Genomic DNA, 17,739 nt, shown 5'->3' on the forward strand with positions numbered 1-17,739 from the left:
TGAGGAGGACATTGGGTTGCAGGGGTGTAAAATAGACAGTATTACGGTTGATAAAGAGGATGTGCTGGAAATTCTTGAGGGGCTGAAAATAGATAAGTCCCCTGGTCCGGATGGGATCTACCCTAGGATTCTCTGGGAGGCTAGAGAGGTGATTGCAGAGCCTCTGGCTCAGATCTTCAGGTCGTCATTGGTCTCTGGTGTAGTTCCGGAGGATTGGAGGATAGCGAATGTTGTCCCATTGTTTAAGAAGGGGAACAGAGACTTTGCCGGGAATTATAGACCGGTGAGTCTTACTTCTGTTGTGGGCAAGGTTTTAGAAAAAATTATTAGGGATAGGATTTATAGTTATTTGGAATGTAATGAATTGATTAGAAATAGTCAGCATGGTTTTGTAGCGGGTAGGTCGTGCCTTACTAACCTTATTGAGTTTTTTGAGAAGGTGACCAAAGAGGTGGATGGGGGCAAGGCAGTTGACGTGGTATACATGGATTTTAGTAAGGCGTTCGATAAGGTTCACCATGGTAGGCTTCTGCAGAAAATGCAGATGTATGGGATTGTGGGTAATCTAGGAAGTTGGATCAGGAATTGGCTATCAGATAGGAGACAGAGGGTGGTGGTGGATGGTAAATATTCATCATGGAGTACAGTTACGAGTGGTGTGCCTCAGGGATCTGTTTTGGGGCCACTGTTGTTTGTAATTTTTATTAATGATCTGGATGAGGGTATAGTTGGGTGGATTAGTAAATTTGCTGATGACACCAAAGTTGGAGGTGTGGTAGATTGTGAGGAAGGGTGTCATAGTCTGCAGGGAGACTTAGATAGGTTGCAGAGCTGGGCCGAGAGGTGGCGGATGGAATTTAATGCGGAGAAGTGTGAGGTAATTCACTTTGGTAGGAGCAACAGATGTGTCGAGTATAGGGCTAACGGGAGGACTTTGAATAGTGTGGATGAACAGAGGGATCTAGGTGTGTGTGTACATAGATCCCTGAAAGTTGGGAATCAAGTAGATAAGGTTGTTAAGAAGGCATACGGTGTCTTGGCGTTTATTGGTAGGGGGATTGAATTTAGGAGTCGCAGTGTAATGTTGCAACTGTACACTACTCTAGTGCGGCCGCACTTGGAGTACTGTGTGCAGTTCTGGTCCCCGCATTACAAGAAGGATGTGGAGGCGTTGGAGAGGGTGCAGAGGAGGTTTACTAGGATGTTGCCTGGTATGGTGGGGAGGTCCTATGAGGAGAGACTGAGGGATTTAGGGTTGTTTTCGTTGGAAAGAAGGCGGCTAAGAGGGGATCTTATTGAAACATATAAGATGATTAGAGGTTTAGATAGGGTGGATAGTGATAGCCTTTTTCCTCGGATGGAGAAAGCTAGCACGAGGGGGCATGGCTTTAAATTAAGGGGGGGTAGCTACAGGACGGATGTCAGGGGTAGGTTCTTTACCCAGCGGGTGGTGAGGGATTGGAATGCCCTGCCTGCTGCAGTTGTAAATGCGTCTAGTTTGGGGGCGTTTAAGAGATCTCTGGATAGGTTTATGGACGAAAAGGGATTGGTATAGGCTAGTGGGTCATTGTTTTTGTAACTGGTCGGCGCAACATCGTGGGCCGAAGGGCCTGTTCTGCGCTGTAATGTTCTATGTTCTATGTTCTATATGTAGTAATTGACTCTTCCACCCTGGAAAAATGCTTCTGACTGTCCATTCTGTACATGCCCCTCATAATCTTGTAGCCTTGTATCAGGTCACCCCTCAGCCTCTGTTGTTCCAATGAGAACAAACCAAGTTACTTCAATCTCTCCTCATCGCTAATGCCTTCCATACCAAGCAACATCCTGGCAAATGTTTTCTGTACCTTCTCCAAAGTCTCCATATTCTAATAGTGTGGTGACCAGAATTGAACACTATATTCCATGTGTGGCCTAACTGAAACGGGAGTGTGCAGAATGTAGTGTTACAGTCACAGCTAAGGTGTAGAGAAAGATCAACTTACTGCAAGGTAGGTCCATTCAAAAGTCTGACAGCAGCAGGGAAGAAGCTGTTCTCGAGTTGGTTGGTACATGACCACAGACTTTTGTATCTTTTTCCCGACGGAAAAAGGTGGAAGAGAGCGTGTCCAGGGTCCGTGGGGTCCTTAATTATGCTGGCTGCTTTGCCAAGGCAGCGTGAAGTATAGAGAGTGTATTCTAATGTATTTGCAAGTGTGGATACTGGACCAGGAGGCTGTAACCAAGACTGAACCAACAGCCTGGCTCTGAATTAAAGCAATAATTGAGAGCAAGGATGACATAGGCCACGAGATCTCACCTTCAGTTTTTTTTTTAAACACACCAATTCTGTAGTTATTTTCTCCATTCATCAATTCCCTTCTCTGCAATAACATACAATTTCCTTTGCTTATTTGACAGACCAGCCAAATAACTAACAGCCAATACTTCAATATTGCTTGGAAGAGATACATGCTGCACAGGATCGCCTGGTTGTTCCTGCCAGCGGGATCTTCTTGAACAGCCATAGCTCCCCACGCACTTCCACCCCACTCCCTATCCCACCTCTCCTTCACGCAAGTTCCCTGGCTTTGGAATGGGTGAGCCTTGCAAAATGCTGTCGAACCGTAGAATCCCTACAGTGCAGGACGTGGCTGTTCAGCCCATCAAGTCTGCACCAACTCTCCAACAGAGCATCTTTCCCAGGCCCACCCCCTGCCCTATCCCCATAACCCCACACATTTACCCTGCATGTCCCCTTAAACTATTCATCTTGGGACACTAAGGGACAAATTAGCAAGGCCAGTGATCCACCTAATCCGCACACCTTCGGACTGTGGGAAGAAATCGAAGCACCTAAAGGAAACCCAAGCAGACACAGAGGGAACATGCAAAGTCCACACAGACAGTCACCCGGGTCCCTGGCACTGAGAGGCTGCAGTGCTAATTACCGTGTCAACATGTCGCCCTGTCGACACCAATGCCTGCCATCTAAGCTTTTTGTCCTGCACTCATCAGAACAAACACAACAATACAATTTCAAAGGAAACAACAGTTTATACTGGATGAGAAAAAGGCTGCTAATTGGTTGGCAAGTCAACTCTTGATTGGTCAAGACATTGCCATAGTGAATGCTTCTGGGAACTATCGTTTCCCTCTTGATTTTGTTTACTCAAAAAAAATTGCCAGTCACTAGCGGTTACTCAAGAGTGGACAAATTTAACTAGACCTTTAGCAATATAAGAACAGGAACAAAATCTTCCATCATTCTCCAGGTGACAAGTTCCTATTGCACCCACTGTTGCTGTCTTTACAAACGATAGTACTCCCAGGTCTGAGGACTGCTGTCACATTGCTGCTGCACATTTTGGAGCTAGTCCACATATTGCAGCCAAAGCACACACAGTAGACATTCAGTCTAATGGATGAGGTGCCAACAGTTAGACTTCTTTGTCCTGAACAATGGGTGAGCTTCCCAGAATGCAGCTATACCTGTCCTCACCCAGACACGTGAGGTGTGCAGCTTAGGGGACTTAGGAGGTGAGGTGAACTAAACTGGATTCATTGTGATTTATATTCACAATTCCGGAACACTCTTCTCCTGTCTAGCAAACAACACAACTCTTACAGATGCATCTTAGAAAGCATCCTTTCCAGACGTATCACAGCTTGGCAAGGCTCTTGCTCTGACTAAGACCACAAGAAACTACAAAGGGTTGTGAATGTAGCCCTCCCATCCATTGACTGTCTACACTTCCCACTGCCTCAGAAAAGAAGCTAGCATAATCAAAGACCCCACACTACGTTCTTCTGCCTTCTTCTATCGGGAAAGAGATACAAAAGTCTGAGGTCACGTATCAACCGACTCAAGAACAGTTATTTCCCTGCTGCCATCAGACTTTTGAAAGGACCTATCTTGCATTAAATTGATCTAGCTCTACATCCTAGCTATGACTGTAACATTACACCCTGCACCCAATCCTTTTCTTCTCCCTATGCACTCTATGCTTTGTTTGTGTAATGCGCAGGAAACAATACTTTACACTGTATCCCAATAAGTGACGATAATAAATTTAATTTTCAACTTTATCTGATATTTCCCACCTCTGCTGCACAATGTCCCCTGATATTTAAGTGCGCTGAGACATTTCCAGTATTTTACAAATGCTACATAAATCCAATTTGTTGTTGTTGACAACTGCTATGACAAAAGAGGAAGAGAACAAGGAACCAAGTCTAACTAGCGCAAAATACAGTTCAATTTCTCATCTCAGATGCCAAGGTTACAGTCAGCTGAAAGTGATAGGACCTGTATACGAGTAATTGCACAGTTAAATCATGCATTCATCCCACATTAAAATCCCAGCTAATCATTGTGGAATTGTTGAGACAGATGGGTTGAGGGTGGTTCATAGAAAATACCTGCATATTCACTCTCAACTTGCCCATTTGCTTGTTTCTATGTGTTTCACCCACATGTTCAGAAGAAATATCAACTCAACCCAACCATTTCACAGATCATAACGTGGAGATGCTGGTGTTGGACTGGGGTAGGCACAGTAAGAAGTCTCACAACATCAGGTTAAATCACAGTACAAAGTCTCACAACACCAACCCTCAAGACGTAAGACAACACAATCGCTCAGCAGAAACTGATAGCCAAGTTCCACACACACGAGGACAGCCTCAACCTACATCTTGGGTTCATGTCACACTATCTGTAACCCCCACGACTTGCCTGGGCTTGCAAAACCTCACTAACTGTCCTGGCTTGAGACAATTCACATCTCTTTAAACTGTACTTAACCCTCTCTCCACTCGCATCGTCTACCTGTAAAGACTTGATTACCTGTTAAGACTCACATTCCAATGTTATCTTATTGGAATATATAGAATTTGTGTTTATGTATGCTGTTTATGAACCAAGTACTGCACTCCCCTGATGAAGGGGCAGGGTTCAGAAAGCCTGTGCTAGTAAATAAACCTGTTGGACTTTAAATGGTGTTGTGAGACTTCTTACAGATCATAATGCCACCATTTCCTGCCCTTTTCAGGAAGTTAGTCAATCAAGCTGGACAAAAATAAAACACAGAGGAGCTCTGGAAAGGCAAATAAGAGAGGGAAAGCTAACATGTGAGAACTGATCAGTGAGCAACATAAAAGGAACTGTAAATCTTTTCAAAAACCCATAAATAGTAAGAGAGTAGACAAAGAAAAGGTGGAGTCGGTTAGAATTCATAGAATCATTACAGACCAGATAGAGGCCATTCAGCCCATTGAGACTGCACCAAATAACAATTCCACCAAGGCCCTATCCCATAATCCCACCTATTTATCCTTCTAATCTCCCCACCCAGCCTCCAAGGGTACTAAGGGTCAATTTAGCATGGCCAATCCACTGGGCCTGCACATCTTTGGGACTGTGAGAAGAAACCAGAGCACCTAAAGGAAACCCACGCAGACACAAGAAGAATGTGCAGTCTCCACACAGGCAGCTACTCGAGACCAGAACTGAACCTGGGTCACTGGCACTGTGAGGCAACAGTGCTATCTACTGTGCCACCATGCCACCACAAGGCATCAAAAAGTGCAGAGGCAGAGATATTAAATGATGAGCACTGTGCATCTGTCTTCACTAGAAGAGAAGGTAGCAGAGAAGTTGGATCAGATAGAAATACATAAAGGGGAGATAATTAGAAGTTTGCCCAACTTTAAAATACAAAAATCAGCTGATCTGGATGGGCACATCAAAGGTTGCATCTTTAAAAGTAAGGGTGCAATTTATGCAAGTTCCAGCCACAAACTTGCAACCCTCCCCGAATATGGGATTGTGCAGAAGGACTGGACAATTGCAAAGATTTCAACTGTTTTAAAAAAAAGAGGACGATAAGCCTACCGACAATGGGCGAGTCAGCCTAAGGCCAGTGGTGCGAAACTTAAATACAGTAATCCAGGACAAATTGAACAGCAACTTGGAAAAACGTAGGTGAATAATTGAAAGCTAGCACAGAATTGTTAAAGATAAATCATGCTTGGCTAACTTGATTTGAGCATTACTGATGTCCTGATGGGGGTAAGATGAAAAACTCCCAGGAATCCTCAGGTTCTATGCTACCAAACTTGACTAAGCGCGTTGACAACCTAAGGTCGAGTGTTGACAAGGGCAATGAGGTTGATGTTGTGCATATGGACATTCAAAAGATATTTTGATAAAATACCACAAATTGAAGCCCAAGGGATTAACAGTACAGTGGATACAAATTGGCCAAGGTTCAAGAAGCCAATCCACCAGATGCAGAGCAGAGGAAAAGTTCCTCTAATATTCAATATGTCTGGATAATAATTTTGTTCTTTCATGCTGTGGGATTTAGAATTACTCTGGCAGGTTTAGTCATGGAATGACAACTGTTCACTTGGGAGGCACGGTGGCACAGTGGTTAGCATTGCTGCCTCACAGCGCCAGGGACCCGGGTTCAATTCCGGCCTCGGGTGACTGTGTGGAGTTTCTACATTCTTCCTGCGTCTGTGTAGATTTCCTCCGGGTGCTCCAGTTTCCTCCGCGGGTTAGGTGGATTGGCCATGTTAAGTTATCCCTTAGTGTCAGAGGGATTAACAGGGTAAATATGTGAGATGACTGGGATAGGGCCTGGGTGGAATTGTGGTTGGTGCAGACTCGATGGGCCAAATGGCCTCCTCCTGCATTGAGAGATTCTGTGTATCCAAGCCCAATTTTCCCCCTGCAGTTGAAAGGAGTCCTCACTGTGTTCAGTAAAAATCCAATACCACAACCAGGAACCACAAGAAACTCATCTATACAGCGATAGCATGAATATGTTAATGTGATCAGAAAACATGAGGCAGTGAATAAGTTGTACATTCTCTTTCAGAAGGAGGATAAACATTGCACCAAATAATTTCAGTTTGGTTCAGTTGACAGCGCTCTCACCTCAGAGTGAAAACTGTGGGATCAAACCCGACTATAGATTGGACCCCAACATTTAACCCAAACCATTCAGTGCAATGCTGAGGGAGTGCTTTATTATCGGAGGATGAGGAGATGTTAAAGAGGGTCTATGCACTCACAAAAGTCAGTCTTGTCCAATACTTTAATCACTCGCTTTTTTTGTGGCTAATCAGAAATTGAGATGTGGTTCAGAGCATTTCTGATCAGCAAGCAACAGGTACTGTCACTGGGCATGTGAACTAAAAGCTTTTCATGCATCTGTTGGTAAAATGTTAAGGTGAAAAAAAACGAAGGCTACAAGTGTTTTTGATTATTATGAGTTCTTTACTTCCTTGATTACTAAATACCAGTGCAGGTTTGTTAAATAAACATAGACATGAATTACTTTTAACTGGATTTGAGAGTATGCATTAGGCATTTGTGACTAAAACTAGTTTGTGATGAGAATGGTGTTATAGGGTCACCTATGGCTAGCCAATGATTCCTATTGGCAACTTGGCATTAAAATGGACATGATGTGGAGATGTGGAGAAAATGGAACCCATGGTACTATTTCAAGAGGAGCAAGGTGTCCTGGTCAACATTCATTTTTAACGAATACCACCAGAGACCAATAAACCAGTCTTCCATCTTATTTACTTTTTTCCCCCTCATGCTATAGTCTATTTGGAGCTAAGATTGTTTAATATGAATAAGGCAACCAAAAGGTGAGACGGGTGTTATGTCCACTGAAGCAACCCAAATGGAACTTTACACCTGGAGATTTATGTTGCTAGCTTGCACTAACGAGCTACACTGCAATGTGTGGGCAGGAACAAGAAGGTCGATCAACCTGTCACCTTATGAAGGATATCCAGTCAAGCTGACGGTGTCAGGTTCAACACTCGGGACGGAGGTAAGAAGCATATTAATAACACAAACAATAATTCCAACTATGAATCAGAATGAAAATCCAAATCTAATGGATGAATACTCGATGGAGTTAAGAGGGTTGTAAAACTTTTATCATGAAGTTCAGCTAAATCCCATCAGCGAAAGTGAAAGATTAAAGTCCTCATCACCACCCCTTCCTCCTCCAGTGCTGTTTTTCCAATCAGTGTGGTATTGACAGCTGCTACACAGCCAGTTAAAGTCTCCAGGTCTACGTAAGTGGTATTTACCATGGTCCTATAGCGTCCTTCCTTCAGGCCTAGAGTGATAGAAACTCACTTTTATTAGCCAGCTGCTTCAGGGCTCAATCGCTTAGCCTAATCCATCTGCATGACATTCACTGAGGTGCCTGGAGACTTCCAATTCAAGCAGGTGCACAGACCTGAAGCGAGGAGCATACATCACTGGGGATTTTGATTAGATGTCACGCCCATGGGCTTTGGAGAGTGAGCATCTATTTTGTTGATGCAAACATCTATTTAACTTGGAAACAGTGCAGTGCTATGTCAGTGGATTGACATTGCTGAAGGACACCAGGAGACACTAATGTACTGAAACTGCGATATTCAGATGTTCACGACACACACTTGTGCCACTGCTGCCCCACATAGTGAATTTACAACCACAGACAGACTATTAAGGATGGAGGGATAGAGTGCAGGGAAAACCCAAGTATCTTCATAGAGAGGCAGGAAAAAGCAAGAGCTGGCAAGATCCTGCTGAACCTTTTAGAATCAGAATGGGATTGTACTGCAATAGAACTATCACCATTTCAAATGGAACTAAGTCTATCCAACTGCATCACCAGGGTAACAGTCTGCAGTTTGCCAGGCTCAGTCACTTACTCTGCAACCCTCCCCCCCAGACAACATTCACTGCTCATTTGTAAACAGAATCGATAAAATTGCAGTAAGGTCAACAATGAATATTAAAAGTAGGTTTTAATCAGACTTCCAGTTCGTTGGTTTTTCATCAGTTTTGCAATATAAAATAAATGACTTCCACATCAGAATCTCCACTTTTGAAAGTTACTTGAGGAGGGAAAGTGAAACTTGGTTATGATATAGTGAAGGAATGATTTTTAAATTACAGAACCTTTTGCGTTTGAATTAGCATATTGCCAATCCTTGATAGGAAACCAGTATCTGTCAAAAAAAAAATTGCAGTAATTTGGTTCAAATCTAATGAAGTTGCTTTGAAAGCCATTGCTAAAGGATCAGTAATGGAATGGACAGACAGCAACATAACAAACATAGCTTTAACCCTTACTTCTGTAGTGCAGGGACAGTTCAAACCTCTCGGCAGCAATATTCTCACCTAGATTTTATTTTGATAAAGTCTTAAATCATGAACTTTATCATAACATTATCATAGCATACGGTGGCACATTGGCACAGTGGTTAGCACTGCTGCGTCAGTGCCAGGGACCTAGGTTCGATTCACAGTTTGGGTCACTGTCTGTGTGGAGCCTGTACGTTCTCCCTGTGTCTGTGTGGGTTTCCTCCTACTGTCCGAAAGACGTGCTGGTCAGGTGCATTGGCCATGCTTAAATTCTCCCTCAGTGTACCCAAACGGGCAATGGAGTGTGGCAACTAGGGGGATTTTCACAGTGACTTTGTTGCAGTGTGAAGGTAAGCCCCTTGTAACACAAATAAACATTAAACTTCAGTTGCAATTAACTAATCTAATAAATGAGTATTCTGCTAAAAATTGCTCTCTGCAATGTATCTTCCTGTCTAGTGGATTAAGCTGTACATTAGCATGCGAGACGTACCTGGTGTCCGTCATCCATTCCGTTGCTAGCAAATTCAAACACCAGCTCGGACTGTTGGACCGCAGCAGCCATGACTCTGAGATCAAGGGCTCCAGCACCTGTCCAGAACCAGGATAAAAGAGACTTTCTACCAGTTTGTCTCAGCGAAGGCCGCTTTGAGCTTCAGGAGATAGTCCGTGTGGTGAAATAAATCAGTCAGTCTCGTTAGCCTTAATGACTTTGATGCGAAGAGGAATGCGCCAAAGACTTCAAATCAGAGCTGCATGCACTTCACACGGTGTGGTGGTGCTGAGGCACTGGAGAACCTTCTTCAGTCCTGGAGATGAGATTACAATCTCACAGAGAAGGGAAGTTCTTGAAACATTATGAATTCGATCTGAAAGAGTAAAGCAGAAAGACAACGTTAACCTAGGAGTGGCCACATCATTACTCAAAGTAAGGACTTGGAAGCCAAAGTGCATATTTATCCCAAACATTAGGAAGCCTGCGGTCCTGGTACCAACAGGTCAGGCAGCTGAATGACTCATACGAGACAGGGCATTTTCAGTAAGGAAACCCAGTGGGTTTCCTTGCACCAGACAGGGACACAGATAATCAACAAAGATGGTAGCATAATGTAATTGTCATTGAACTAGTAATCCCGAGGCCCAAGTAACTCAAGGGTCCTCATTATTGACATGAATTCAAACCCCACCATGGCAGCTGGTGGAATTTAAATTCATCTAATAAAATCTGGAATTGAAGGCTAGTCTCAGTGATGGTGACCGTGAAACACTCAGATTGTCACAAAAACCCATCTGGTCTACTAATGCCCATTAGGGAAGGAAATCTGCCATCCTTATCCTGTCTGGCCTATGTTTGACTCCAGATCCACAGTAATGTGGGTTGGCTCTTAATTGCCTGTGAAATTGGCCAGCAAGCCACTCAGTTCAAAGGCAATTAAGAATGGGCAACAATGCTGGCCTTGTAGTCAAACCCACATCCCATGAAATAATATATTTGAAGTGTCATGATCCAAAATCAGAATGGCTTAACATGTGTAGAATTTTACCTGATTTGCTACTCAGGTCTTCTGCAGTTTTTTTTTGCACCCTAACAAGCATTTTGTTTTGGGTAAGTGCTTGAACACTAATCTGACTATTTTCAAAGGAAGTCCCATTTCGGCTAGGCCCATTGGCATGATGGACAGGTTAAATACAGCACTGTGCCGGGGAGAGGTAGGATGTGGACTTGTACCAATGATTCCACCTGTGGGCAGATGCTAAACATGCCCAACAGATGGGGGAGAAATGTGCAAAGCACAGGCCTCGCACTTTCACAGGAGAGGTAAAAGGACTTTGAGAATGTCACTGATATTCTGATGCACTTCCTCAAGGATGTAGTATCATTCGCCTGGCAAAAGAATGGCCTTCCTAGCTTGTCTATGGTGAGTAATTTGGAAGTCAAAAAATAATAGAAAACAGTAAATAAAACAAAAAAGTGCCAATTTACACAGGAAGAAATCATATGAAGAAACCCAGTGGAGTACAGATTTGGGAACTGAAATCTTGCAAGCGCTAACAAGCCCTACGTCTTGTGTTTATTAAAGCTGAAAGATGATTTTGTATTAAGCACAGAGAATTTATTAATTTAGAGATCAAAACTTGTGAAAAATTGTTACCATGACTCCTCCAGAATCTGAAGCAGGAGTGTGCTTGCAGCTGGTGTAGTTAGATGAGACATTTGAAGTTACATGAACTACACTGGAGGACATTTCAGTTCAAGGCAAGGCTAAAGGTCCTTGAGACCATAAAAGGTGGAGTTTACTGCAATTGTTTCAAGCGGGTTAACACCCCTACTGAAACTGCAGGCAATGAAAACTCCCACGAACATGTTGAGTGTTGGCCCACTGAAATTTAGCAACTCTGAGGCCAAGACTGCCCACAGATTGAGGTCTTTTGTTTCAGAATTGAAATTGATTTCATATTCCCACCTGGGATTTCTGACAGGAAATCAGAACCTCCAACAGATATGAAAAAGCTTTGGCAGAGTAACGTTCACCATTAAAGTGAAAGGTATACATATTTGTGAAAAAACAGGGAAGTAAAAACATGGGATGAAGTGCTGAGCTCTCTCTGGAATAGGCTGATAGGCCTAAAAAATATAAACATACGAATGAGGAACAAAAATAGGCCACTCAGCCCCTCAAGCCTGTTCCACCATTCAATAAGATCATGGCCGACCTGATTGTAACTTCAACGCCAGGTTCTTGCCTACCTTCCATTCCCTTCTTAATCAAGAACCTACCTAGCTCTGCTCTTTAAATATTCAAAGACTCCACTATATTTGGAGGAAGAGAGTTCCAGAGACTTATAACCCACAGGAAAATAATTCTCCTCATCTGTTTTAAATGAATGGCCCCTTACTTTTAAACAGCGTCTCCTAGTTTTATATTCTCCATAAAGAGGAGTCATCATCTCTCCATTCACCCTGTCAATACCCCTCAGGATCTTAAAGGTTTTGACCAAGTTGCCTCTTACACTTCTCAACTCCAGTGGATACAAACCTAATTTCTCCAACCTTTCCTCATAAGACAGCCCATTCTTGCTATTAATCCAGTTAACCTTCTCTCAACTGTTTCTAATGTGCAGACGAGTGAGATTCGCCAGCCTCCCAACCACGTTTCCCAATAGTAGGAGGCGGCACGCTGTTCACTAGTGGTGGGATTTTCTACCCTGCTTCTACCAATGGGATTTCCCATTGATATTACCCCAGGCCACCACGAAATCTGGGCTGCTAGCTGGACCAGAAAATCTTGCTGGCGTGAACGGCCAGAGAATTCCAGCCTACACCTTTCCTTAAATAAGATGACCAATGCTGTACAAAAACTCCAGATGTGATTGACTAATGCCTTGTAAAACTGAAACAACCTCTCTATAATCAATTCACCCCACAATAACCAATAACACTATTAGCTTTCCTAATTACTTGCTGTACCTGTATATTAGCCTTTTGTGATTTATGCACTAAGATACCCAGATCCCTCTGGGTCTCACATCTTTGCAATCTCTCACCATTAAGGTTATAAACTTTTTTTATCCTTACTACCAAAATTGACAGTTTCACATTTGCCCATTTTACAATCAATTTGCCAGATCTTTGCCCGCTCACTTAGTTTATGTCCCTTTGTAGCCTCCTAATGTCCTCTTCACAATTTACTTTCCTACCAACCTTTATCATCAGTAAATTTCATAACCATATCTTCAATCCCTTCATCCAAGTAACTTATATAAATTGCAAAAAGTTGAGATGCCAGCACAACCCTGTGGCAGAACCAGAAGGAGACTCATTTATGCCAATTCTGTTTCCTGTGAGTGAGCCAATCACCAATCCATGCCAATATATTACTCCCTACACAATGAGCTTTTATTTCACATTATAACCTTTGATGGTCTATTCATGTCCAAATGTGCTGCAAAGTTCTAATGTTTTTAATTCCACATTTCACTTTAGAATCTTCCAGTGAAATATATGCAATCAGATTCTTCTGTTGCTGACTACTTCAAAATAAAGGTGCAAAAGTGGCTAACCCAACTCATAAAAACTCATCCAAAATGCCTCCCCTCCCCCGAGTAATTCTAGCCGCCCTGATATACAATTGGTAGATCAGGTTATTGCGTGAAAATTCCTTTCTAATCTCCTCAACCCACCAAAAAAAATTGAAAATAAATCAATTGCTAATGGATTTCTGAGCAGATTTGTTCTACCTTATGTTCTCCAGTGATATCCATGCTCAATAATGAGGGCCCTCAGGTTATCGAAAGATGGAGAAAAAGTAAAAAAAATGCCTCTCTGATGATCCACAGTGCATGGAAAAACATCCTTTCAATATTTTCAACATGTATAATGTGCGGGCACATGGGAGAAAACTAACAATATTTGCAGTCAAAACATATACGCAATCATGGTGAATTGTAAAGTGGCTTTCAATATTTATATTCTGAGAGTATGGAGAGTCCTAGGAAACCTGTGTGCATGCACCAAAACTCCAAATATCTGTAGGTAAAAACATCACCCGGAAATTTAAAAAACGGACATGATTAACACTGCAAGGTGTTTTAACATAGCAGAGTCTAATCGAATACTTTCTCAGATATAGAATCATTGAAGGACGCCATTCAGCCCATCGGTCTGCACTGACTCTCTGACAGAGCATTGTAACTAAGCCCAAGCCGCACCCTAATAACTGTCACCCATGCATTTATCGCATTAATCCACCTAACCTGCATATTGCTGTGCTAGGGGAGAAAGCCACAGCACCTGGAAGACACCCATGCAGATATGGCGACAGTCACCCGAGGCTGGAATTGAGCCCGGGTCCCAGGTGTTGAGAGATAACAGTGCTGACTACTGCGCCACCGTGCTGCCGTGTGTGAGCTCATCAGAAAGGAAAGTGCTTCGCTTAAGTGCAGTGGCCACACTGGTGAAGTAACGCCCAAAAGAATCATTTTTCTCTTATCTGACGCAGGAACCCATCTATACAACTTCGGTTATAATCAATTGTCAAGCTTAGCTGCTGCAAAGCAACAAGGTATATACTGTAAATCGCAGCATACAAGTCAAACTAATCTAGAATACAACCTAATTATTCCAGCCCCAAAGATTATGCAAGGAATCTTCCCAAGTCCCCACATTGGCAGGTTTGATGGCAGGCTTGGTGTGTGTGTGTGTGGGGGGTGGGGGGGTGCAAAATACATCAGAAGGCCCAGATATTAGTTTCAAGCCAATGTGCATTTCCTGTCATATCTTCCACTGGTGCCCACTATGGCGGGACAGAAAACCCACTGGAAGCCAGTGTGAAATTAATTTGTACCCCACTGACAGGATGCCGTGAAGGTCTGAGCAGAATCCTCCACCCACATCCAATTCTCTGCATCCACCCTGAAAACACGCCAATGTGAAACACATTTTGAACAACATGGCCTTCATATGTCAGGACTCATCTGAACAATGTCCTGAGCTGCCTTTGGAGTTCAAGATGGAGGCCGTCAGTAATCCTGGATCTGGAAACACCATGTCAGTGGTTCAGGGGAGCGTCTGCAAGGGGAACCTTCTAAATTCACTGTCCTGAAAAGAATCCAGCTACCAGTCTCAGAATGTTCCTGGAGATCCATCTTCTTTTTCAGGAGGTTTACCTTCTTCCTTCAACAGTTGGTCAATGACGTTAGGTGTCTTTTCAGTATGGGACCCAGATACAATGGCAGACTATGCACCATCAGACCTGCCCTGCCACGGAATATGGCACAAAACACCTGGTTGTATAATTAACAAGGTAAGCGTCAAAAGATTTGGTGCATTTTGTTGCCAGACACCAAGGTGGTGAACATCCACCTTTCTATCCCAACATGGGACTTAGTCCTAGAAAGGGAGAACTCTGCCTCATGTTTTTGCATGTACTCAGCGTATAATTCAACCTCCTTTTTTTTTAAGTCAGACTCAACTTTTCTCCCCTTGTTTTGCTCACGGTAGCTTATAATTTAAAGAGACTGAGCAGGTGATCTAGGCTGTATATTGAAGAAATGCTGGAGTTTAGGATATATACACTCTTCACAGAGGAAGCAGACAACATCTCAAAACAGCTCTCTCACACACTGGTGTTTCACTGGGGTGGCAATGGTAGCACAGTGGTTAGCATTACTGCCTCACAGCGCCAGTGACCTAGATTCAATTCTCATCTTGGGTCACTGTCTGTGTGGAGCCTGCACATTCTCCCCATGTTGCATGGGTTTCCTCCAGGTGTCCTGTTTACCTCCCACAATCTGAAAGACGTGCTGGTTAGATGCACTGCCCATGCTAAAATTCTCCCTCAGTGTACCCGAAGAGGCGCCGGGGTGTGGTGGCTAGGAGATTTTCACAGCAACTTCATTGCAGTGTTAATGTAAGCCTACTTGTGACAATAATAAATAAACTTTAAGCTTGGTCTACAAATCAACCCCTGTTTTTGGAAAGATTTTGAGGGAATTCAACGATCAACTTATACGCCAATATCTGCAGTACTTGTAAATTCTGGATTATGTTTTTTTTTAAATACGCATTTGACATGCAAAAGATACTAACAGAAGCAAGACAAAATGATTTTGGCTTCTCTGCTGGTAGATCAAAGTCCCTGAAGACAATCATACTCTGACATGTTATTGCTAAATCCGTGAACTGTTCAACACAGGCATGAAGAATGATGATAAAACTGACTGCTTACTTCCTTTCTAATCTGAAGATGGACCATCATTATCATTACAAAAACTCAAAGGAAATGACTTGTATAAATGATGCTGGTAATAGCCTGCTATGTTTTCCTGTCACTGAAATACAGCAGTGTCTCGGAGGTGTGACCACCATACCAATGGGTTTTTCCTTGTAATGATGATGCAAGTAATTTTGTATACTCTAATTAACTCCACCATTATCCACACTGATTTTTCTGCCAATTGCACATTGCCCTGCATTAATCCAACAGTGTGGCTGTTAGAAAGGTTATCTCTTTTCTCTGTTCACTGTGAAATTGGACATGCAAGGTTCACTACCAGTCGTAAACAGGGGAGAAAGAAAATCTTTCCTACGACCGTCAAACAGCCACACAGTTCCACTAAATAGTTATCGGCAGCGCCTGACTGACAGATGGGCTCTGTGTTTGCAACGCAGAACTGAGGGAAAATGAGAACTCTGCATCTTATGGAACACGGCCGTGTTGTGTGAATTTTTATTTGGATTGACACGAGCTGACACGCAGCTCGGTAGTGTCTATCCGAGGAAATTTCTGACACAAGAAATCGCATCTCAAAGAAGCTATTCGCAGGTTTTCCGTTAGTCCAGCTTCCAATTATTCAGTCTTGTGGCGGCTTCAGCGGACAGCACTGTGACTTCTGAGCCAAAGGTCGTGGGTCCAAATCCCATTCCAAGGGCTTGACGTAATCCAGGCTGACACTTTTAGGCCGGTACTGAGAGAGTGCTGCAATGTCAGAGGCACTGTTTCTGAGCTCCGACATTAAACCAGGCCTTCGCTGCCCTCTTGTGTGAGCTTAATGAGATACCACAGCAGTATTTTCAAGGGAAACAGTGGAATCTCCTCGTCATACCGGCCAGTATTTATTTCTCAATTCGTGGTACTAAAAAATATCACTTGATCATTATCACATCGCTATACGTGAGAATCTTGTAATTGTGCTGACAGGTTGAATTGTTTCCTGCATCAAAACATCAAAACACATCAAAAGGTGCTCAGAGGCTTTGGGTCACATGCTTTGGGTCATCCTGAGGTCATGAAGGGCGCTGGAAAAGTGCAAATCTTTATTGACTGTTTTACCCCTCTGGAATCACGAGATAATTAGGGAGATGGCAAATCTTTTAACCACAGCTCAGTCAGTTTGCCCAATGAGGTGCCCAGCGATTACACAAGGAAGTTCCCAGATTTGAGGGAGGTTAAACCAGATCATCACTTCTGCATTTAATGAAAAGTCTCGGCTGAGGAGTAGAATTGGGCTTAGTTATGATAGCCATGGTTTGGGTCACTGTCTGTGCTGAGTCTGCAGTGTTTGCGTGGGTTTCCTCCGGGTGCTCTGGTTTCCTCCCACAGTCCAAAAGACATGCTGGTTAGGGGCATTCGTCATGCTGAATTCTCCCTCTGTGCCCAAACAGGTGCCAGAGTGTGGCGACGAGAGGATTTTCACAGCAACTCCATTGCAGTATTAATGTAAGCCTACTTGTGGCACTAATAAATAAACTATGAAATTCCCCTCCCCTGAGTCTGAATCATAGAAACACAGAAAAAAGGAGCAGGCCATTCGACCCTTCTCCACCATTCAATATGATCATTGCAGATCCTCTATCTCAACATCATACTCCCACACTCTCCCCATAACCCTTGACATGTTTAGAATCTAGAAATCCAAGTCCTCAGAGCACTCCGTAGATTCACCACCCTCAGTGAACAGATTTCTCCTCAGCTCAGTCCTAAATGGCCTAGCCCATACCCCGAGACCGTGACCCCTTGTTCCAGGAGAGACATTAAGCTTGCATCCATTCTGTCCATCTCTGTCAGGATTTTATATGCTTTAAT

The 17,739-nt window shown here is 43.3% G+C and overlaps 1 protein-coding gene across 4 annotated transcripts in view; it reads right to left on the minus strand.

Annotated features, from left to right (window-relative positions):
- elf1 (E74-like ETS transcription factor 1) overlaps window positions 1-17,739 on the minus strand; it is a 264,760-nt gene that overhangs the window by 49,927 nt on the left and 197,094 nt on the right. For all 4 annotated transcript variants that reach the window (XM_080187728.1, XM_080187727.1, XM_080187729.1 and 1 more), the window contains one exon: window positions 9,648-10,023. In XM_080187728.1, coding sequence (XP_080043854.1) covers window positions 9,648-9,719 — 72 coding nt within the window. In that variant the 5' untranslated portion in view covers window positions 9,720-10,023. The remainder of the gene's footprint in view (window positions 1-9,647; window positions 10,024-17,739) is intronic.

The sequence above is a fragment of the Carcharhinus amblyrhynchos genome, chromosome 4, assembly GCF_965287045.1.
Source record: "Carcharhinus amblyrhynchos chromosome 4, sCarAmb.v2.hapA, whole genome shotgun sequence".
Classification (NCBI taxonomy): domain Eukaryota; kingdom Metazoa; phylum Chordata; class Chondrichthyes; order Carcharhiniformes; family Carcharhinidae; genus Carcharhinus; species Carcharhinus amblyrhynchos.